We start from the raw sequence: 24,339 nt of genomic DNA, 5'->3' as shown, positions 1-24,339 counted from the left end.
CTGAACTAAAGGGAGGGGCTACTCATCAATTAGCACTGGTCAGCTTGATGAGTAAATGACTCAATTTGGTATAATTTTCCTTTAACCAATACCTAATTCCCTCTTTACCCTTTCCTATCCAGTCCTCTGACTAAACTCTTACTTTCTTCGACCTTGACGGCATTAGAGCATTTGAGGCCTAGGGGTTCACTTCCCTTTCCTTCCTCCTCTTTCTACTTTTCTGTTCCTAGTGCTGACCTGCTATGGCACTAAAATCGTCCTCCAGTGGCTTAAGGAGGGAAAGCTGGTGATCAACAAGATCTCCCAGCTAGGTCCAATGGACCCGTCGACCAACAGCAGGTGTGGTCCTCCAGACATTCTGGGGGTTGTGTGTGAATGAAGTAGCCACCAAAACGTTAAAATATGGTGTTCACTTAAATCAGCTACAACTTGCCATTTTTCAAAATCTGTGCTTCAGTGGCTGGTCATGATAATATCTTTGAAAAATATTGGAGTGCAAGAGGTCAAATGACTTCATTGTCAAATGCCTGGCATTTGAAAACAACAACAACAACTACGTTACAAATTGAAAGTAGGCTATTAATAATAATAAGAAAATTGTGCACAAATGTGCAATTACGAGAAGGATGTCACTGTTCACTAGCGTAAAGTAGGCTATTAGCAAGGGGTTTGGGTTGGGTGTCAGGCAAATCAAGATACCATTACGTGTGTCACAGAAAAATACTTTTCTAGGAAATCTTAAGGCACAAGAAAAAAAAACATAAATTGTGGCAGAGACAAGTTGTATTTGCAAACTATACAATGAGGTGGAAATGGCAAGTCACTTTCCAGGCTATATCCTCCCAATTCAACTGACCAGTTAAATTGTGACGACATTTTTGTGAACTGAATGCATTAATAAATAGTGATTTTAAATTACATATTTTATTAATACTACATATTTAATCACATATTTCCCCGATATTTACTACATTTTTATGTACATATTTCGCACTTTGATATTACATAAAAGGTGCTTAGGAAAATATTTGGGGCTAAGCGGGATGAAGTTACAGGAGAATGGAGAAAGTTACACAACACAGAACTGCACACATTGTATTCTTCACCTGACATAATTAGGAACATTAAATCCAGATGTTTGAGATGGGCAGGACATGTAGCACGTATGGGCGAATCCAGAAATGCATATAGAGTGTTAGTTGGGAGGCGGGAGGGAAAAAGAGCTTTAAGGAGGCCAAGCTACGTAGATGGGAAGATAATATTAAAATTGATTTGAGGGAGGTGGGATATGATGATAGAGGATGGATTAATCTTGCTCAGGATAGGGACCAATGGCGGGCTTATGTGAGGGCGGCAATGAACCTGCGGGTTCCTTAAAAGCTAGTAAGTAAGTAAATAAGATATTACATAAAAATCTGGGGCCTATATATTACAGTATATAAGAGCAAATAATTTTTTATTCAGACGTTATCCTTAACGGAGCAGTTATTAACAATTTCCTGCACGAAAGTTGGTACTATTGTAATCTATTGTCATACCTTGAGAAAAAAGAAGGCAGCACCCACGCAGAGACTGAGGGCACCACATGTGCTATAGATGAGAGCTATGAGGAAAGCAGCTAAAACTGCAGGCAACTTGGACAGTCCTGCCATGGTCCATTCTGACAAAGTTAAAGTTCCTGTGAGGGTCCTTGCTATGAACCTGTAACATTCGTCCATATGTTTGAAAAAAATTAAGGATATTTCAATACATAATGTGACTAACTTATCAATAAGGAGCGGATTCCTATGTAATTAAATATTCTTTTTGCGTGTGATAAAACACAATTAACAAAGTTAAAAATTCCGAACATGAAGTTTCAAGTTTAAAAGCCGAATTTTATTTCACATAGAAACACATATTTTCACAAAAAAATTATGTAAATACATATTTTCAGGAAATCTGTTATAAACACATAAATCTTGGAGTTTTTTTACTTAAATAATTTTTTTTACAAGAACTTTTAAATATATTAAAACTATATCAATTATATCATTCAGAAGTACGTTATCTTTTTAAGAATTCTTGGTTGCTTCATGTTTCTAAACGCTGTGTGGTGTATCCGTGATCCATTTTTGTAATAGTATCGCCTCAAGTTCTGAGAACTGCTAGGCAGCATATCAGTGTTATTAGTAGAGAATAAATTCTGTGGTAAAGGGAGATAAGTCATAAAAATGAGTTCGGAGATAAATGAAAATAAACTTGGGATCCTTATTACAAATAATTTTCTACACAAATAAAACACATCGACTGCTAGTATTCTTTGACTTTTGAACACCCGCTTAAAATAATTTAACTTGTGTGTTCATCTGGGGAACAAAATTCCACCTGGACAAAAAAATTACTTATACCCCTTTACCTGAACACCACAGAATTAACGAGGACAAGGAGGAGAGATCTTGTAACACATAATTAGGAATGTTTATTGTTGCTGAAGATGATTTCATTCCACACTCGGGTATGGACATTAATTAATTTAAACAAATCTCTCGCCTCTCGCTCATGTCTATCAAGTAAGGCAATATATCTTGTTGTGATTCCCTGATATCGGGCTTCGTCAATCAATATCCTTCAAGATATACTGAAAGATGGTTATTTAAAAAACGATTTGGCTTTCCTATTAGCAAATCTAAGCTTTTTGTGTGACACCATAAAAAAACTCGAAACATCCAAAAGCCTGTTGTCTGAAACAGGGAGGTGCGTGCCGTGAATATTAAACTAGACTCGCTGCCAGGTTCAGAAGTATAAGTACTAAGGGACAAATTCCAGAATGTGTTTGGGAAAAACAGTGGATATAAAAAAATGTGTAAAGTTGCTCAAGTATTGGAGGGTGTGCCTGTAGGTGAAATTGATGGTGTAGGTGTTTGGGACATTCCTCTCTTTAAATATGCACGTCTGACGTCCTGTGATGTGGAAAGATCGTTTTCACAGTATAAGTCGTTGTTTGGAGATAATCGACATGCATTTGTGATGGAGAATTTGGAAATGACGTTTGTTGTTCACTGCAATTCTCAGCCAACTACTAGCACTCAAGTGTGGTTGGTGAGTACCTAGTAACATTTTTTTTCAAGCTAAGTAAGGCATTTTTGTCATATTTAAAAAAATATTTATTTTTTTATTTTTAGCAAATATTTTCGTACTTTTTAGCACATAAAAAATAAATATATTTAAATTTTTTAGCACATAAAAATCTGCTCCCTACTTATCAAGTTAGTGATGGGCTCTGACGTTTTGTCATCCCATGTAGATATAAGGGGAATAATTGAGCCAGAGTCTGATACAGGTCCTGGGTAGCTCAGTTGGTAGAGCATTGGCGCACTCAGCCAAAGGTCCCGGGTTCGATACCCAGCCCTGGAACAATTTTTCCCTTGAAATTATTCAAATCAGCTTTACAGGGAGCTGTACCTGAAAGCCAGATCTGTATATTTGTAATATGTTACACGAACTAATCCCTGACGAAAGAAAAGAAGACATAATAATATCAGGAATATCTGAGTCAGAACAGTTTTAAATTAATCTAATCCTGAGAGAAGAAGACAGAAGAGAAGAGAAATGTATGTATGTATGTATTTATTCACACTGCAATGGGTATATACCCGGTGGCAGTGGTAACTAATTACACTCAATAATGACAATAATAAACTTATTAATTAAAAATACAATTAATAATAATACTAATAATTAATACTAACAATAATTATTAATAATAATAATAATAATAATAATAATAATAACAGGGAATATACTAAATTAAATGAAACGATCACTTAAAATAACATTTGAAATAAATCTAATTTGTATCTTAAAACTAAGATCGAACTAAAACCCACGAGTATGATATGTTCATATCTGCACAAGTGCCTTTCAAATTACACTCATTTCGCTGTCAACTCACTCACTGCAATGGAACTACGACACATTTCACTGATTCTATCCTGATTTCACTAGATTCTATCCTGATTTCACTAACACTTCAAAAACATTTCACTGTTCAAATACTATGCACTGCCACTATAAACTATAAAGCTTCACTGACAGGAACACGTTTCACTTACACAGCACACTTCACTGACACGACATACTTCTTCACTGATACAACACTTCAATAACAACATATCATTTACATCCTTTAAATACTGTGTATAATTACCGTCTATTAGTAAGGTCCTTAAGCCTATTTTTAAATACATTTTTGGTTGTTGGTAAAGCCTTTAGTAAGTCTGCAGGTAAAGCATTCCAGTCCCTGATAGTACGATTGAAAAAAGAAAACTTTCCATTGTCCGTCCTCTGCCTTCTTTCCCTCAATTTATATGAGTGGTCGTTCCTTGAAGAGTAATTTGGCGGCTGCAACCTATTTTTTATTTCTCTCCAGGCAGGCTCACCTCTGTATGTTTTGAACATTGTGCATAATCGAATTCGCGTTCTCCTGTCCGTGAGTGTGTCCCATTTTAATGGTGAATTTTTCCGACAACACTTAAGAGTCTTTTCCAGTGTCTTAATATGTTCTAATCTGTAAGGATCCCAACATGCAGCACCATATTCCATTACTGGACGAACTAGTGGGAATAAGAGTGAGGAACAAAAGATGATCAAGAAGCAGAGTTAGAGAATCAGGAAGCAGATAGGAAAGGGAGAGAAAAAGACTGTTTTATATGGTATAATGAGTACCTCAAGGCCATTTTGTGTGCAGTGTGTCCACTGAAGATGACAGCAAGCCAGCAAGCTAATCCAAGGAGGTATGCTGATCCATACGCTACCACGTAGAGGTATATGGGCAGGAGCATAAAATCCAGATTGTGCTCCTGAAGAACGACGAAGTCAGGCAGTGGCAGCAGCGGGTGCACCAGTTTCACCAACACACTCCATCTGTTACAAATCAATGTCACATTACCAGTTTTAATTATTACAGAGAATTTTTCTTGTCAACTCCCAAGAAAAACTGTGTTCTAGAACACGGCCTTTTACTCTCATCCACTGTGGTCACAAAGAGCAGATATGCACCGTTCAGAATGTGATCAGTGCATAGGCATGTAGTTATGTAAATAAGATACTTCAACGAAAATACTTTTACTTTTTGAGGAATTTATCGAGCAATTTCCATGAAGAAGGTAAAGTGTAACAGAACTTTATGTAAGAACTTCTTCAATGAGATATTTATGTCCTTGTATACGTTTAAAAATTGTGTGTGTGTGTGTGTGTGTGAGAGAGAGAGAGAGAGAGAGAGAGAGAGAGAGAGAGAGAGAGTGTGTGGGTGTAGAGTATGGAGGAGAGAGTTGGAAGGAGGGAGAGAGAGAGGGAGTGAAAGTGTGAGAGGGAGGAATAGTGTGCGAGAGAGAGAGAGAGTATGAGAGAGTGTGTGAGAGTGAGTATGTGAGAATCTGTAAGAGAGAGTGTGAGAGTCTGTAAGAGAGAGAGAGAGAGAGAGAGAGAAAGAGTGTGCGTGTGTGTGTGAGATAGAGAGTGAGAGTGAACGTGAGAGAGAGAGAGAGAGAGAACGTGAGAGAGAGAGAGAGAGAGTGTGTGTGTATGTGTGTGAGATAGAGAGTGAGAGTGAGAGAGAGAACGTGAGAGAGAGAGAGAGAGAGAGAGAGTGTGTGTGTGTGTGTGTGTGTGTGTGTGTGAGAGAGAGACAGAGCGAGAGAGAGAGAACGTGAGAGAGAGACAGAACGTGAGAGAGAGTGTGTGTGTGTGTGTGTGTGTGTGTGTGTGTGTGTGTGTGTGAGACAGAGTGAAAGAGAGAGAGAACGTGAGAGAGAGACAGAACGTGAGAGAGAGAGAGAGTGTGTGTGTGTGTGTGTGTGAGAGAGAGACAGAGTGAGAGAGAGAGCGAGAGAGAGAGTGTTTGTGTGTCCAAAGCCTACCCACTTCACTTGCATGATTCGGGTTCTGCATATTGCAGATAGATGCCAGGACTGTGACCCACTTTCAAGTTGCACACCACTTCGGCAGGCCACACTTTGTATGATGTGTATCTGTGGAAAGTTGTTGTTTTCTAATGCCAGGCGTTTGACAATAAAGTCATTTGACCTCTTGCACCCCAATATTTTTCAAAGATATTATCATGGTCAGCCATTGAAGCACAGATTTTGAGGTGTTCCGAATCCATTTCTTGGTTTGAGTTGCACAATGGGCAGTTAGGAGACTGATATACTCCAATTCTATGCAGATGATTGGCCAAACAATCATGGCCTGTTGCCAATCTAAATACAGCTACAGACGATTTTCGTGGTAAATCGGGAATTAACTGTGGATTATGATGCAGAGAGTTCCATTTTTTCCCTTGAGATTGTGTTATCAAATTTTGTTTGTTGAAGTCTAAGTATGTAGATTTAATAAATCTTTTCACAGAGTAATACGTAGATTTAGTAACAGGTCTGTAAGTAGCAGTGCTGCCCTTCTTTGCTAAAGCATCCGCATTCTCGTTTCCCAGGATTCCACAATGGGTTGGTATCCATTGGAATATAATTCTTTTATTGAGTGATATTAATTGAGAAAGCATTTTAGTTATTTCTGTTGTTTCAGATGAAGGTGTGTGTTTAGAAAAAGTTATGTTGTGTACTAGGTTGAGTGCATTTACTGTAACATTGCCATTTTTTTTTTTCAGAAGAGAGTGCTACTGTCCTTATTATAATATTATGGTCAGAAGCACAAGTTTGAGACAAAGACTTTCTTTTTCTCGATTATTGTATTGTATTGTATTGTATTTATTAACATTCCATGGTATTCATACATTGCTTTACAGCTAGAATATGGAACGAGTCAAAAAACTTAATACTATTATAAAGTCTTAATTTACAGTCACAGTCTAGATGAAATATATCTAGACGAGATTTACAATATAGTCTACTAGTACAACACAAAGTTTTAGTATCAATTTCATGAAGTGTTATTGAATGTCATGAATTCACTTACAGAATAGAATGTGTGAGAAATTAGGTACTTCTTTAATTTGGCCCTAAATAATCTTATGTTTTGAGTTTCATTTTTTATATCGATAGGGAGGCTATTAAACATTTTTACTGCCATATAACGCACTCCTTTTTGATAGCACGATAGACTTGCCGATGGAGTATGAAAGTCATTTTTTTGACGTGTATTTATGCTATGAACTGTTGAATTAGTTACAAAGTTTTCACGATTACATACGAGGAAGACTATTAATGAAAAGATATACTGACAAGCCATGGGCATTATTTGTAGTTTTTTGAAAATAGTCCTACAAGATTCCCTAGATTTGGTACCTACTATTATTCTAATTACTCTTGTTTGTAATAGAAATATATTGTTACTATCTGTGGAATTTCCCCAGAATATTATTCCAAAACTCATTACCGAGTGAAAGTATGCAAAGTATATTGTTTTTATACACACCCAAGCACACGTGCCCACAGTCTAACAGGTGGAAGAACATAGTATGGTTTTGCCCCGACTCCCAGAGCAGTGTGAAACATGACACATCGGCCTGTCTCCACTAGAGATTTTAATTGGTGACGCATGGTGAGTAGAAGAATAGCCACCAGGTACGGCAGCAGCATTGGACTGAAGAACCGAGCCAGCTGCCCCAAGCTGTCCAGAATTGCACTCTGTATCCTGAAACACCAGATAAAAGCTCAATTATAAGCAGACTTGAATGGTGAATCTTCAGAAATCGTTTTTCTGCCCATCTCTCATTCAGACTGAGATTCACTGTATGTATTCTAAGAGTTTATTGTGTCTACTCTCAAATTTTAAAACTTTGGTTCGTCAAAAATCTTCACATTCTTGCGAGATATTCTGCAGAAACATTTGAACTTTCACAGGAATGCTGACCTGCAGAGACATCTACAACTTCAGAGACAGAGACTGGCCTACAGAGACATTGGTCATCTCAAATAGAGATTGGCCTGCAGAGACATCTTAAAGAGACTTAACCTGCAGAGAAATTTTCAATCTCAAAGAGATCTGGCCTTTAGAGACATTCGCAATCTCAAAGATATGCTGACTTGGAGAGATATTTCCATTTTCAAAGATATGTCAATCTTCAGAGATATTTGCAATCTCAAAGATATGTCAATCTTCAGAGATATTTGCAATCTCAAAGATATGTCAATCTTCAGAGATATTTGCAATCTCAAAGATACGTCAATCTTCAGAGATATTTGCAATCTCAAAGATATGTCAATCTTCAGAGATATTTGCAATCTCAAAGATATCTCAATCTTCAGAGATATTTGCAATCCCAAAGATATGTCAATCTTCAGAGATATTTGCAATCCCAAAGATATGTAAATCTTCAGAGATATTTGCAATCCCAAAGATATGTCAATCTTCAGAAATATTTGCAATCTCCAAGATATGTCAATCTTCAGAGATATTTGCAATCTCAAAGATATGTCAATCTTCAGAGATATTTGCAATCTCAAAGATATGTCAATCTTCAGAGATATTTGCAATCTCAAAGATATGCCAATCTTCAGAGATATTTGCAATCTCAAAGATATGTCAATCTTCAGAGATATTTGCAATCTCAAAGATATGTCAATCTTCAGAGATATTTGCAATCTCAAAGATACGTCAATCTTCAGAGATATTTGCAATCTCAAAGATATGTCAATCTTCAGAGATATTTGCAATCTCAAAGATATCTCAATCTTCAGAGATATTTGCAATCCCAAAGATATGTCAATCTTCAGAGATATTTGCAATCCCAAAGATATGTAAATCTTCAGAGATATTTGCAATCCCAAAGATATGTCAATCTTCAGAAATATTTGCAATCTCCAAGATATGTCAATCTTCAGAGATATTTGCAATCTCAAAGATATGTCAATCTTCAGAGATATTTGCAATCTCAAAGATATGTCAATCTTCAGAGATATTTGCAATCTCAAAGATATGCCAATCTTCAGAGATATTTGCAATCTCAAAGATATGTCAATCTTCAGAGATATTTGCAATCTCAAAGATATGTCAGTCTTCAGAGATATTTGCAATCTCAGACATACTGACCTGCAGAGATATCTGTAACCTCAAAGATATGCTGGTCTGCAGAGATATTTGCAATCTTAAAGATATACTGACCTGCAGAGATATCTGTAACCTCAAAGATATGCTGGTCTGCAGAGATATTTGCAATCTCAAAGATATGCTGATCTGCAGAGATATTTGCAATCTCAAAGATATGCTGATCTGGAGAGATACTTGCATCCTCAAAAATATGCTTACCTGCATTCTCAAAGGGACCCTACTCTATAAAGATCGTTTCAATCACAAAGATATGCTGGCTTGCAGTGACATCTGCAGTGAGACACTAGTCTGCAGAGACATGTCTGAGAAGTGAGACAATTCGCATTAAATATTTATATAAGGAATTTCCAGAACAATTATTGTTCGTATTATTAATGGTCTCTATATGCAAAACTTAGAAACAGTATTCTCAATATTTTGCCTTACCTGACAGAATATTTGCAGGATGGATCAAGAATCAGAATGACTTTGACTGGATCACTTGAATTGTATGATAGAGGTTTTAGAGACTGCAGTTTTAAATGTAGAGGCTTATGAATATTTTCTCTGCAAAAAACAGAAAAGAGAAATTTTTCAAGAAAGACTGCATCCAAAATACAGGCATATCCCACAGAATTTCCCCCTTCTCTCGGTAAAATTCCTCTGGAATTTTTAATCCAATAAAAAGTTCACATCTCTCAATACAATGACTTTTATCAATGTTATGCAAGAAAAAATTATAGTTCAAATGACTTTATTGTCAAGTGCCTGGCATTAGAAAACAACAACAACATTTGAGAAAAATGATAAGGATCTATTGTACTATTTATTTGTTCATGTCAGGAAGTTCATTCTGATGCTAATTAAATAAACGTGCATGTTCCTGAATTCTGGCATGACACATCTCCGGCCTTTATCCACTATATTGAGTCTTAATTCTCGAATACTCACGTAAAGTGAACATGAACATCTTCCTTGCTCCATGGTACCCTCATTTTTGCAATAGCATGATGTAGAGACTTTTGACAGTCAAGTGGCTGAATGTGAAGCAGATATGCCTGCCAAACTTGCTCAAAGCCTGGCAGAGCAAGTTCATAATACCCAGCGCGGTCTGCTGTTGAATCCAGCACTGTATTTTTTGACATAAATGTCAGCCATTTTGGTAAGGGAACAGTAACTTGACGGCTTGAAGACGAATGAATGTCGAAATTAAACTGAACCTAAGAAGAGATAATAATAGTAGTTAAGGGTACATATTATTTAAATTACAAATTAAATTAAAATTAAAATTAAACAGATTGAATTAATGTTCACAGATCTAGAAAAAGCATACGATTGTATTCCCTGGAAAATACTGAGGATAGCAGGGATAAGCAAGTCTCCCAATTGTATAATAGCAAAAGCACACGTCAAGTGAAAATAGGATCAAAATTATCACAACCATTTTACACAAGCAAAGGACTTCTTCAAGGAAACTGCTTACCACCTACCTTATTCAAAATTTTCATAGATGTAAGTTTAAGAAAGTGGACTAGGAAATGTGGAAGAATGAGATTTCAAATAACAGAAAATATATTTATCACCAGAGACTGGAACTTTGGCAGAATGCCTTTTTAAATGTGTTAAATCTATCTTCATTTTGAAAGTAAATCTGTACGAATTATACCTTTGTGATTGAAACATCTAGTTTTATGTTGCCCTTTTCTGCCTTTTTTTAATATAAATGCCTAATTTACAAAATAAATGCTTTTTTTCTGCCTTTATTTGATTATTTATCTATTATTTATTAATTTATTATTAAAAATTGCCTACAGGTATATTTTAATTTATTTCTATAACCGCTACAATGAAAGTGACTTCACCGAATGTATATTATTGTCATTCAGTCATTTCATATTCTCTTTGCAACAGTGAGTGCTGCCGTGCAAAAATGTATAACAGTGTTTTAATTATCGCTTGTGTTAATTTGACAAGGCAACAATGAGTGCGGGTCTAATGTTATTTTTAACGGTTATTTTTCTTTCAGTTTTCATTGTGATGTTGTTGTAGCTGGCTAAATATTTCATATAGCAACATATCAGTACAATCAAACACAAAAATGCACTTTCCAAGGCTACTGGGAAGAAGATTTCTTTGCTTGCAACATCGAGTCGAAAATCTCAATTTGCATTCGACTTATGTAAAGCTTTTTTGCTGCCGAAATCCCTTTGTGGAAAGTGCAAGGTTGTGGGTCTAGTGCAAGGTTTTTGTAATTGCCTTTTATTGCGTATTTTAGCTATTTATAATTTTTTGTCTGCCTATTTTAGTTATTTATGATGTCTTTTTGCCTTCCTATTTTAATGATTCATAATGCTTAAACTTCCGGTCTCTGTTTATCACTAACCTACTGTTTGTGACGAACAAACGATAATTTCCCAGGACAATGAAAATTCTGATTATGTGTGCAGGAAATTACAGGAAGGGTTGTAACAGTATAAGTGGATGTAATGGTATGAGTGTGAATGTCTTGTTTCATTGTCATCTGACAGAATTTTATATCGACAGTTCGGGTTTCCGCTGTGATGATTTAATGTTTTTCGATTCTCGCACATCCCCGATACTGTCTTTGGCCTCCAGCTGCGATGGTAGGTTATGGAATGTCACTCTCAGTCATTCTTTAGAGGTCAGATCTGCATGTTGGAATGGTGATAAGCTCTCTCTCCTTTTGAGAGCATGGAAACAACCAGAAATTATATAAGGTAATAAGTATTGTAGATTAATTTTCAGAATTTGTAATTCTGGTCATGGCAAAATTTGACTTAATCATTGTCTTGACTTATCTAAATCCAAAAATAATAATCTTATGATATTTGCCGTGGTAACAAACCTTTGCTCTGATAATAACTGCACATAAGGAATGATTCAAGACTGCGCTCATTCTGTCGAATCCCGGCCACTTAGTCACTCGTAATGAGTGCACCTCTGCACATAGTGTGTTGGACATTGTGCCACTGTCACACATCTGTGACACAGTGCATGAGGGTTGGCCACTAAAGGGAAACTGAAAGAATTCAACCCAGCATTGGAACTGGAATCCGGTGTGCCTTAGTGGATAAAGCATCAGCACGTAGAATTGAAAACCCAGGTTCGAATCCTGGTGCTGGAGAGAATTTTTCTCTGCTCCACCCAACCTTCATCATATGATAGTGCAGAAATTCTACACGGAAATATCATGTGTACTGTACTTCGGTACATCATATTAATTCTTCAGTAGACTTTGTTTCATTGTTCCTATTAACTGTTGATAAATATGTAATTTGTTGTTCAATTCATTGTTCTTTCATAAGTAACTTTGAATCGAAAATAGTTCAAACATTGTACTTCTTCTAAAATATATCGCTTATTATTTTTGAATATATACTGTATAATATAAAATCATAATATTATTCATATTTCGTATAAAGCACCTACTTTCGATGAAATCTAATCTGTGCATGTTACCATTAAAGTAAGGTCAGAAAACTTACCATTTCTTTTGTTGGCTTCACTTTTAAGATAACATGTGTGAATAATTTACGTTTCAGAGCTGCCAGGTTTAAATAAATGAACTTCCTCTGGAACTGACGTGATGGTATGAACTGTGTCTCATTGGATAGATTGATTCCACTAGAACTGAAAAAAATGAGATCATGGTAATAAACAATTATTATACTCACATTAACAATAATAACTCTTTGTAAGGATCCAACTGATGGGTTCTCCTTTTCTTGAATTCAGAGCAAATCTCGCACAAGAATTAGTAAACTGAATATGTTTACTTATCAATACGTCTATTACAAGAAGAACATGTGAGAATCTTCATTGCGATAAAGTGATTTTCATCTACCTTTTCTACTTTTAAGTACAAATTTTAAAACAGAAATATTATCCTATTTGTTGCAAAAAAAAGTAACTGAAAGTGTAAGATTACTTAAAGTTTTACTTGGACTATTTAAAATATTTTTCCTACAACTGCCATTGTTTATATTATAATAATTCTATTTGCAAATATGAAGAAGAAATTGCGAGATATATTCTTCTGAGTAGAGTACGAGATCCTATAGTGTAAAAGAATGAACTCCTGTGTAACTCATTCTACCAAGAGGTTCCTAATTGGTATTAAGGTCTGAAAATTCTCCGAAGAACAGAACTGTGTTTAATATTACTCGTAGATTTGTTTCTGCAGTAGTTTCCAATAGTCTCCTGCAATGTTCGAACATGAGAGAGGCAACCAAAATATTACAAAATTCGTCTTATTCCACATGAAAAACTAACAACAAAATATGTATTAAAATCCTTAAACGGTTAAAACATGAAGAGAAGGGAGTGGAGGACTGAAAATATTTCATTGATTATAGTTCACGTTAACACTTTGTTTGTTAAAAACATAAAATTGTTTAGTCACACGTTAAAAAGTGTTAAAAATTTAAAAAAAGTAAATACCTTGGACAGACGGCCCATTTCGACATGATGTTATGTCTTCATCAGTGTCTCCTGAACTACTAGTGATCTTGAATTATGCGATGTGCATTTGTCGGTTGTAGGGATAGGGATGTATTGCTCTTATGGTGGGGGCTGGTTGTTTGTGTGTTGAGAATATTTTCATAGCGAGGCTGAACAAACATGATAGGCTGCCTTCTATAGAGCGAACATCGGCGAATATCGAACTTCACCATATTTGACAAACTGTTGTTGTTGTTATCTAATGCCGGGCTTTGGCAACGAAGCCATTAGCGTTCTTGCTCTCCAATATTTCTCTGTGGTGGATCCATCAGGTAGAACTTCACAGGTTTGTAGATGATCTTCAGTCATATTTGACAAACTTGAACCGAACATAGCACCTGTAATACACGACGCTAGTTTCCAACCATCATGTGCATGCATACATAGACTTTATTGTTGGTACAGTGATAACTCCAAACTCTGACCACTTCCTGATTAAATTCAGGCATTCTTGCAGCATATCAAACCATCACCAAACCATTTTCTGATGGTCAGAAAGATTTGTTGATCAAGTGCAAGCCAATCTCAAATCACACTGATGCATGCACATTAAGATAGTTGTCCTTTACCTTTTTCCACTAGACTGGCACACACATACTTTTTGCTTTAATATTTTGTTTTCATGCTTATCTATATTGGTTATTATCCTATGGGGCAGATGTTGATGAAAAGTAAGCTTATTTTTCACATTAGGACGATGCCTATTATTATAGAAATCCTTTCTATGTTAATATCAATGTAAAAAATTAATTTCTTATATTGCATTTTTGAACTAATAGGTCATTTTTATATTTTTCGGCATTTTTTGGTCATTTTTAATACTTTGAAGAACTTTTAGATCATTTGGAATATGAATTTTACTTCTTTATAGATAGGCCTGTTAAATATTTTTCTAAGCAAATAGATCAGTAGTAATTACCTACTGAATAAGTGAATAACAGTGGAGTTTATAGTTTGTTCCAAACTATAAAACTCAAAGTCCATCCCTTATTCCACTGAAGGCTTCACCTCACACAACAGAAGTAATATAAAATGCTTGACAACAGCTTAGTTTAAGTGATGGCTTTGACCGCTACTGTTCTTTTGTTGGTAAGAGGGTGACTTTAAAATTTATGTTTGGAAGGGGGGAAACTTTCACTGTTTCATGGACAATAGGACTTTGTGTCCCCAATATGGTTTGGAAGGGATGCATTGTAGTAGACAGTATTTTTAACACAAAGATTGCAAGAATGCACACTGCGCCCACAATTTGTTTTGTCATTCACACTCCCTCATCTGGAAGGTCTGGTAACAAAAGTGAAGAGCGGAAGGAGGAGGAGACTGAGAATGAAGGCACTGACATGGGCCACCCCTGATTGAAGCACATTGTAAAACCTCACTAAAATCTATAGTTTTCTCTTAAAAACCTTCATTTTGTTGCATGCCCTTTTCCTTTATGTTGGTAAAATCACAGTCTACTATATACAGTCACGAAGCTTGAGTTTTGAGGGTGCTAGAAACAATAGACTGTGACGGTACTATTTTGCATTGCCTGTAATGAAGCGATATTAGCGATCCTAGTGGTGAGCAACTATCTAATGTTTGCATATTTACTACGTATTGAGCTTCGCGACTGTATATACTAGACTGTGGTAAAATTCTAGGAAGTTGCCTCCTCTCTCCGAGATTTGCAGGGCAGTCATTGAAACAAGGTGACTAATTTTTAAGAAGTTGTGGTGTGGTACTTCGAATAATATTTAAATGTCAGTTTCTTTTAATTTTTTGTCATTTTTCCGTTACTTTAAGGACACTTTATTGATCATTTTAAGTAGGTTTTTAGGTCATCGTATTAAAATATACTGTGAAATTTAATGACATCTACAATATACGAGATTAGAAAAATTATTTTACAGTACATGAGTGTTCATGCAGGGATGTTTCGAAATTAGTTTCAAACCGATCATCATTGATCATGTGCAATAGTTGGAGTTGGAACTGTTGTCAAAACCATCACAACTCTCTGCAGAAACAAACCCATTAAAAAGTGTACGAAAAACCAGACAGCCTTTAAGAATAAAAAGAATAAAAAAATATATTAAGACTAAAGCAGTTATGAATAAAAATTTGATGGGTATATTACATAGAGAAAATCGAAAAAAGTCTGTATTGCTAACTGTTCCAATTCTTTGGTCATCCATAGATACATCTCTAACTCCAAATATGATCTAATCTAAATCTGTATGCAGCTCTGATGACATGACTTACCATATTCTGGCGTTATTATGGATGGCATCTGCTACACATGCAAACACCCAGTCTTTGTCATCAACATTGACAGCTTCCACTGCCATCATTTCATGTTTGGGGTCATCAAGCAGTCTTATCATGATGTATGTTTCGGTATGTATTCCATTGGGTTCGTGGAATGTGAACTGGCGTTGTAAATTCTCTCTCCAGAATGCATTGGAATCAAAGAATGCTTCACGAGGATGGAATGCAGTAGAAAAACGTTTTCCTGCTGTTCTCTGTATAAATCATGAAACAGAACACATGATATTTTTCATATAATGTGAATTAAGAAGAGAGATCGAACTTCTGAATAAGGTTTGAAACATGTTGTGCCAGACATTTGACAATAAAGTCATTTGACCTCTTGCACTCCAATATTTTTCAAAGATATTATCATGGTCAGCCACTGAAGCATAGATTTTGAGGTGTTCCGAATCCATTTCTTGGTTCAAGTTGCACAATGGACAGTTAGGGGACTGATATATTCCAATTCTATACAGGTGTTTGGCCAAACAATCATGGCCTGTTGCTAATCTAAATGCAGCTACAGACGATTTTCGTGGTAAATCGGGAATTAACTGTGGATTTTGATGCAGAGAGTTCCATTTTTTTCCCTTGAGATTGTGTTATCAAATTTTGTTTATTGAAGTCTAAGTATGTAGATTTAATAAATCTTTTCACAGAATAATACGTAGATTTAGTAACAGGTTTGAAACATTTAAACAAAGAAAATAAACCACTAAAAATATTTAGAAAAAAAAACCTTTCAAAAGAAACAAACATTGAAAAGATTGATACCTACTAACTATAAAATCTTTTAAATGCCTGATATCAATGGTATAGAAGAAACTGGTGCTTCTGGCATGTAAGAAGCCCACACATTTTTACCTGAAACCCTCTGTAAGAGACAGGGTTCTTTTACACGCCATAAATCTGTGACATGGCCTCCCAAATTTTTCTTTCTGGAGAAAATAATGCTAAGGATTTTATTGCCCTTTAAAATTCATCACCCTCATTGTGCAACTCAAATCAAGAAATGGATTCGGAACACCTCAAAATCTGTGCTTCAGTGGCTGACCATGATAATACTTACATTACTTACTTACTTACAAATGGCTTTTAAGGAACCCGAAGGTTCATTGCCGCCCTCACATAAGCCAGCCATCGGTCCCTATCCTGTGCAAGATTAATCCAGTCTCTATCATCATATCCCACCTCCCTCAAATCCATTTTAATATTCAAATCAAGATTTCAGGTATAACTCCCTGTAAAGTTGATTTGAATAATTTCGAGGGAAAAATTGTTCCGGAGCCGGGTATCGAACCCGGGACCTTTGGTTTAACGTACCAACGCTCTACCACTGAGCTACTCGGGAACTCTAACGACACCGATCCAATTTTTCCCTCTATATCCACAGACCTCAAAGTGGGCTGACAACCGTCAAGCAACCAACTTCGAGTGCACACTAACTCCGTGTGACTTAAATTGTGGTTTTCTGTTAACGAACAGTGACGTGTATTATGCAAATCAAGATTTCAGGTATAACTCCCTGTAAAGTTGATTTGCATAATACACGTCACTGTATGTAACAGAAAACCACAATTTAAAGTCACACAGAGTTAGTGTGCACTCAAATGTTGGTTGCTTGACGGTTGTCAGCCCACTTTGAGGTCTGTGGATATAGAGAGAAAAATTGGATCGGTGTCAGGTAGAGTTCCCGGGTAGCTCAGTGGGAGAGCGTTGGTACATTTAACCAAAGGTCCCAGGTTCGATACCCGGCCCCGGAACAATTTTTCCCTCGAAATTATTCAAATTACCTTTACAGGGAGTTATTCCTGAAAGCTTAATTTGCATATAGAGTGTTAGTTGGGAGGCTGGAGGGAAAAAGACCTTTGGGGAGGCCGAGACGTAGATGGGAAGATAATATTAAAATGGATTTGAGGGAGGTGGGATATGATGATAGAGACTGGATTAATCTTGCTCAGAATAGGGATCAATGGCAGGCTTATGTGAGGGCGGCAATGAACCTCCGGGTTCCTTAAAAGCCAATAAGTAAGTAAGTATCAGATCTAATAACGAACTCGTTTTAATATGGTGAAGCAGTGATTAGTGATAAGTATTATTAGTAAGCAAAGAGAGACAGATGTGGTAAAAATATGGATGGGTGACGAACTAACATAGCAAAACACAGTATAAAGAAAACAAGTGAGATAAAGAAGTGCAAGAAAAGAATGAGTGAAATTAGGAAACAAGTGGATTAATGTAGGAAATATATCTAAAAACGAACCTGTTTGTACAGGGATCAAACTAAAGCAAGGATTTAGTGATAAGATTAGTAGTAAATAAAATGAGGTCTAGACAAGTAAACTGGGAAAAGGATCATGAAAGAAGTAGTGAAAGTGACACTTTTGAATAGGTAGGTTGAATTAAGTCATTAGGTTTGAAATGAAGGTGAGAGTAGATGAAATTAGTTGTGGCGGGAGGGGGGCGGGGATGATATAAGAAGCTTCAGAAAATTGTGAAGAGGAAAACGAAACTGTTACAGTGTAAAGTAGCGTTTTTCAACATATGGCACACTAAAGGTGTAATTTAAAACCCAGCAGCACACTCATATAGGCTTCAGCTAATAAATGAGTGGTTCCTTACCAGGGGGAATTTTGACGATTTTATTAAGAGGGAATTTTGACGCTTTTAAGAGGGGAATTTTGGCGGGTTTCTGAGGGAATTTTCACTTGTGCTGCACTTCAATTTTTTTCAATTTTTGCTATTAGAATTATAGTTTAATTTCTCGCAGCACACCAACAGATGATTTGCGGCACATCAGTTGGAAATAGCTGGTGTAAAGTAGTAAGTAAGTAATGATAAGAATTATAGCGAAAGATAGTATGAGACCAGTTGGAAATGGAAAAAAAGGAAGAGTGGTGAATATTTTTGTTTTTACTTGGTTAGGCCTATTTAACGATATATCGATTATGAGTAATGTATACGCAGTATAGTAAAATACGAATAAATAAATGAATTTTACTACAGAGTGTCCCAACAAGAATGCACGATTTAATTGTGTGAATAAGTGCAACAAAAACAGATAACAGTGTCGCCAACCCAATAGCAACTAAACAATGGCTGCGTTCAGCTGTTGCTGAAGTAGTGAAATGTCCGCTGTGTTTACAAAGAAACACGCCATTGGCTGCGTTCAGCCGGGACAGCGCTGGGGTACCAATTCACTTTTGCTGAGTTACAGCAGCTGTTAGTGGCTGAACGACCAGACTGCAAAATGTCCACTGTGTTTACAAACAAACACGCCATTGTTCTGTCTACTCCGGCACCATTGGTTGAGGTCTACCCCCTCCACTTTCGCTGGCTAGCAGCAGACTTGCAGCGAAAAAAATTTTGCTACGAAAAATAGCGGCCGCTATTCCAGCGCTGTCGGCCAGCAAGGCGTTCAGTGCTGTCGCTATCTCAGCGCTACCGCAGCGCTGTCCCGGCTGAACGCAACCATTGTGTTCTGTCTACTCCGGCACCATTGGTTGATGTCTACCCCCTCCACTTTCGCTGGCTAGCAACAGGCTTGCAGCGAAAAAAATTTTGCTACGAAAAATGGCGGCTGCTATTTCAGTGCTGTCGGCCCGCAAGGCGTTCAGTGCTGTCGCTATTTCAGCGCTACCTCAGCACTGTCCTGGCTGAACGCAGCCAATGGTATCATATATTCAGGAGTAGACGGAACAATAGCAGCGTGTTTCTTTGTAAACACAGCAGACATTTTGCAATGGTCGTTCAGGATCTCACAGCTCTGTAACTCAGCAAAAATGAATCGTTGAATTAGCGCTGTCCCGGCTGAATGCAGCCATTGTTGGGACATTGCGTAATTGTCTTGTTGTTGGGTTGGCGAAACTGTTATCTGTTTTGTTGAATTCATTAACATTATTAAATCTGGCGTTCTCGTTGGGACACCCTATAGTTGATAATGAAAAATAGACTTGGAAAAAAATATTACTTAGAGAAATAGAAGATTATAGTGAAGTGATAAAAAATTATTGCAGTAAGACAGAGAGAAGTAGCGAGTTTATGATTCGTATATAAAACAGTAACCAGGCATAAAAAACTATAAGTCAAGTGCAAGAGAGTATGCATAAATGTGACTTATAAATATGGTGAAAGCTGTAGGGGAGGGGAGAAGGTGGGGGAAAGATGGTTATTAGGAGTCTGATTTTTTTTTCCAACTTCAACACAAATATAAAGTCTAATTTTAAGCTCCTGTGGTCCATTAGTATACAAATCCTTACCTGCAGCATATGATATTGGAAGACTAATTTGCGTTCTAATGCATTTTCGGTCACTTGTTTGGTGGTAAGGTTCACAATATCGTGTAAGGCCCTGACAATTACCAGAACCAACTCCTTGCACCATACACTACAAAGATGATCAGTGGAACGCCACACAGTTGGCATAGCTGTACTCTGAAATATAAAAATTAAAGTTAAAGGAATCTTTCTCATACACTCTTACATATTTTGTCTTCCTGATCTCGCCATATTCATGAGCTTAGCAATAACTCAATCAATAAAATGATGTACTACCAAATCAACATACCCCATTTCTATTCTAAAGAGTGGTTCATTTGCTGAGTAACTCCAGAGTAAGATACAACGGGGTTCCTGGGGAACACAGCAACTATTGATAGGTTTTATACTCTGCATCCCAAAAGCCATGGTGGGGTTTCAGAGGATTATATTTTTTGAGTGAATAGAGGTAGAACGCCTGTGGAGTAACGGCTAGCACGTCTAGCCGCCAAACCAGGTGGCCCGGTTTCGATTCCCAGTCGGGACAAGTTACCTGGTTGAGGTTTTTTCCAGGGTTTTCCCTCAACCCAATATGAGCAAATGCTGGATAACTTATGGTGTTGGACCCCGGACTCATTTCACCGGCATTATTACCTTCATCTCTCATTCAGACGCTAAATAACCAAAGCTGTTGATAAAGCGTCGTAAAATAACCTACTAAAATAAAAAAAAAATAGAGGTAGAAATGTAATATTGATGCCAGATGAAAATAAAACTCTTAAAGTATTTCGTCTGTAAGTTCGAGGCACCGAAGGGAACAAAAGACAGTAAAAATCGAACAATTGCAATAATTTTCGGAAAACGTATTATTTGTCTTTCTTATGTTAAATTTTATATTACCTCATTAACATGTTTCAGCCTGCTATTTGCCATCTTCAGAACTGGTTGTTGCTGGTCTTGGCGCCTTTTGCTTTGTTTCCTGTGGGGGTGTGTTTGTGTAGTGTAATGTAGAGTCAAGACCAGCAACAACCAGTTCTGAAGATGGCCAATAGCAGGCTGAAACATGTTAACGAGGTAATATAAAATTTAACACAAGAAAGACAAATAATGCGTTTTCCGAAGTGATATAATGTTAAAAGTTGTATAATCAAGATGTACAATAATTTTCATTGTTTCAATTAATTACTTCTTAATTCTTAATATGTACGTGTATCCAGCTATAAGCTGATTACACGATGTCCACTGTAAATCAAATATGCATTTTTCCAGAGCTGTGGATTGGTGAGAAGTTACAATTAATTATACAAGATGGATTTCCAAAGAAAATTGCAGTGTTTTTTGTGGCTGGCAAAATTTGAATCTGTGACTCATTAAACATAGCCACAGCAAACTCAAACCTTTTATAATAATTATCTGGATGAAGTGCATGTAACAATTTAAGTTTATAAGGAATCAGATGAAGACGTTTCTTTAAAGTCTATGAACTGATTTCTCTGGACTGTGAACACATGCTCTTTGGATGGCTTCTACCATTTCATCATTTATCGATGGTCTTCCAATACGTCTTTTCTCTCTCCAATAGGCTTCCTGTCTCTTTCAACTGTCTATCCCAATGACGAATGTTATTCTCGTGTGGTGCTTCTTCGTTAAATACGCGACGAAATTCATGTGGTGTGAGGAGCTTCAAGAATCGGGCCATTTTTTGTTTGTAGGAATGTACATTTCCTGCATGGACTGGCCACTTACTTCACAAGCCTAACACACTCCTTAAGAAGGCAGCAAATGTTTGTACATTGCCTTTCCAAGATTAAATAGAAAATACAACTTACCACAACATTAATATCTGCTTCCTCAGCATAAGTCAGACCGGATCTCACTAGAATGTCACGATGGCCCCCTCCAATACTTGCCAGCGTCACATGGCTCAGGTTACCTTCCCAGCCTTGTCTTCTGTTGGCTATCCAATAAGAGTTGACTTGATCATAATATTTTGCTATGTATGAGTCAAGTGCAAGCACAGGGCTCATATGAGGCGTTACTAAGGTGATTATCACACGTACCAGATTTTTATCAAAATTGGGATCTAGAAAAAGTCCCTTGGCAACCATTCCACCCTGCAGAAAAAAGAAAGAAAAATTTACCAATGTTCATACACAAAATCTATTTTTAAAAATGAATTATATGCCTTACATTCTTTACCATAAAAATAAACTAGATTTAGTTAAATAAGTTACTTATATTGAGGGTTATTTTACGATCTCAGTGCAGTTATTTGCTTCTTACTAATGCTTATGGTAGAACTGAATAATCAGTACCGATACTCTACTTTCACAGTGTAACTCTATAAATTTATATGTAATCGAAAACTTAATAGAGACTAATTAAATAATTATCTATAAATAAATTATTTGGTGATAACAGATCTGTATAGTTTTCTACAATTAAGTTCCAAGTTTTGTGTATTTGTATTTGTGTTGCATTTAATTATAGTTAGGTATTAGGCTATTTATTCTTACGTGTAATCAGGGTGCGCATTAACGGGGGGGGGGAATGGGGGGATTTTCCTCCCTGTTGGAAAGTTATCCCCCTCTCATAAATTCACATTAACATCCCTGCCAGGGATAACTTCTATCCCCCTCACAAAATATAATTGTTTTAATACGAGTATACTCTATAAAGTATAAAGTAAGCAAAGAAAATGATATTGATGTAAGCCTATTATCATCACAGGCAAGCTGACAACAATCAATACTGTAACTTACGAATTACACATCTTATTTTAAGGCTACTCATGGATATAATTAACTCATTTAAGTCAACTATTTTAAAAAATGTAATCCAGTAATGATACAGAGGTGAGTTTATTCATTACTTTATTATTTTTACTGCCAATGTTTACATTTCATCACAGTAATGTCAACAACAGCAGCAATAATAATAATAATAATAATAATAATAATAATAATAATTTTATGTATGGTAGTCTCTATCTAGAATTTTATCCCCCCCTTCGTCAGAAATCTTAATTCGCATCCTACGTGTAATATGTAATTAAATTAATAGTTTGTAAATATGACATGTCCCATATCATGTATATGATCAGTGGATGCAATAAATTATTATGATTATTTAAAATGATTCCTTAGCAAGTGACGCAATACACAAAGAAATATAGATAACTTATTTTAATAAAGTTTAGAGCAATAATCTAATAAAGATAACATGCCATTGAGTGTCCAATTAGTATAACAGACGAAGGTTTATTTTTATTGTATTGATACAACTCCAAAATTCTGTGCAGGCAGTGATGAACAAAATCTCTCTGATCCTTCAGCACTCCACCAAATAATGCCGAATATTCCTCATTCAAATCCACAGTGAAATAGTCGAAATGGAAGGGGGCATGAGAATTCAATGTTTTTCGGAGGCTTACGGACGCCAAAGATCGAACTGTAAAAGAAGAAAAACATGAGTTATAGTTGGACTACATGTAAAGAAAGCCAGAAATTTTGATTTACTAGTTGATAATACTTATCTCTCAGAATTAATAGGCCTACTTGTTTACCTTGTTTATGGGAACCACTATTTCCAGGAATGAACAAAACTGGAATGCCACTGAATCTCATGTGTCTTAGTCTTTCAGTCATATGTCCTTCACCATAGGCATAAAGGCCATAACGAGAATATTTTCTGGCTATGTCACCTGGTAGTGAAATTCTCTGTGGGTATAAAAATTCTGCATGTAAGACTATGTATGTTTAAAACAATGACAGAACTTATTTAGACAACTATAGAGCTTAAGAACAAGACCAGTACCTCTGTTACAAAAGACATGCTCTTTCACTTCGTCAAACTGGTAAAACCTAACCCTACCTGTCATTACATTTTGTTAATGTAAATCAGTTTTATATGAATGGAAACTGTTGTAAAATGCTTGAAATATTTGACTTGAATTAATTGTATTACTGCACCTTCATCTTATTTTCAATGGAAGTAAATTTGTAGAGTTAATGTATTTTAAATATTGATAACGAAATCAAATACACAAAGAACAAATTGATTTACTACATATAATTAAAACTTACAACAAATTGAGGATATTCGAACATATAAGTCATTTCACATCCATTTTCTTCGTTACTTGTTATAAAATTATGCAGGCCAATTATAAAAATGACGAAAAATACACCAGATACTACCGCAAAAGTATTTAATGCTGCCATGTTTTATGATTACAGTGGTAGAG

The 24,339-nt window shown here is 36.2% G+C and overlaps 1 protein-coding gene and 1 non-coding gene across 2 annotated transcripts in view; one reads left to right on the top strand and one right to left on the bottom strand.

The window, feature by feature from the left end:
- The window catches only part of PGAP1 (GPI inositol-deacylase), a 42,241-nt gene extending 17,925 nt beyond the window's left edge, over window positions 1–24,316 (bottom strand). The window contains exons 1-12 of the mRNA XM_069836235.1: window positions 24,179–24,316; window positions 23,659–23,812; window positions 23,320–23,543; window positions 21,923–22,207; window positions 20,097–20,270; window positions 15,790–16,049; window positions 12,531–12,675; window positions 9,976–10,244; window positions 9,472–9,591; window positions 7,411–7,629; window positions 4,708–4,905; window positions 1,539–1,701 (exon numbers count right to left, since the gene is read on the bottom strand). Of these exons, the coding sequence (XP_069692336.1) occupies window positions 1,539–1,701; window positions 4,708–4,905; window positions 7,411–7,629; window positions 9,472–9,591; window positions 9,976–10,244; window positions 12,531–12,675; window positions 15,790–16,049; window positions 20,097–20,270; window positions 21,923–22,207; window positions 23,320–23,543; window positions 23,659–23,812; window positions 24,179–24,316 (2,349 nt within the window). The remainder of the gene's footprint in view (window positions 1–1,538; window positions 1,702–4,707; window positions 4,906–7,410; window positions 7,630–9,471; window positions 9,592–9,975; window positions 10,245–12,530; window positions 12,676–15,789; window positions 16,050–20,096; window positions 20,271–21,922; window positions 22,208–23,319; window positions 23,544–23,658; window positions 23,813–24,178) is intronic.
- On the top strand, window positions 3,324–3,396 carry TRNAS-ACU (transfer RNA serine (anticodon ACU)). Its single transcript has one exon. It is a non-coding gene; the product is annotated as a tRNA-Ser (tRNA).
- Window positions 24,317–24,339: the final 23 nt, after the last annotated feature.

This window comes from Periplaneta americana, chromosome 9 (assembly GCF_040183065.1).
Source record: "Periplaneta americana isolate PAMFEO1 chromosome 9, P.americana_PAMFEO1_priV1, whole genome shotgun sequence".
Taxonomy (NCBI): Eukaryota; Metazoa; Arthropoda; class Insecta; order Blattodea; family Blattidae; genus Periplaneta; species Periplaneta americana.
The sequence above is the reverse complement of the archived record's forward strand: the minus strand, read 5'-3'. Positions and strand labels throughout refer to the sequence as shown.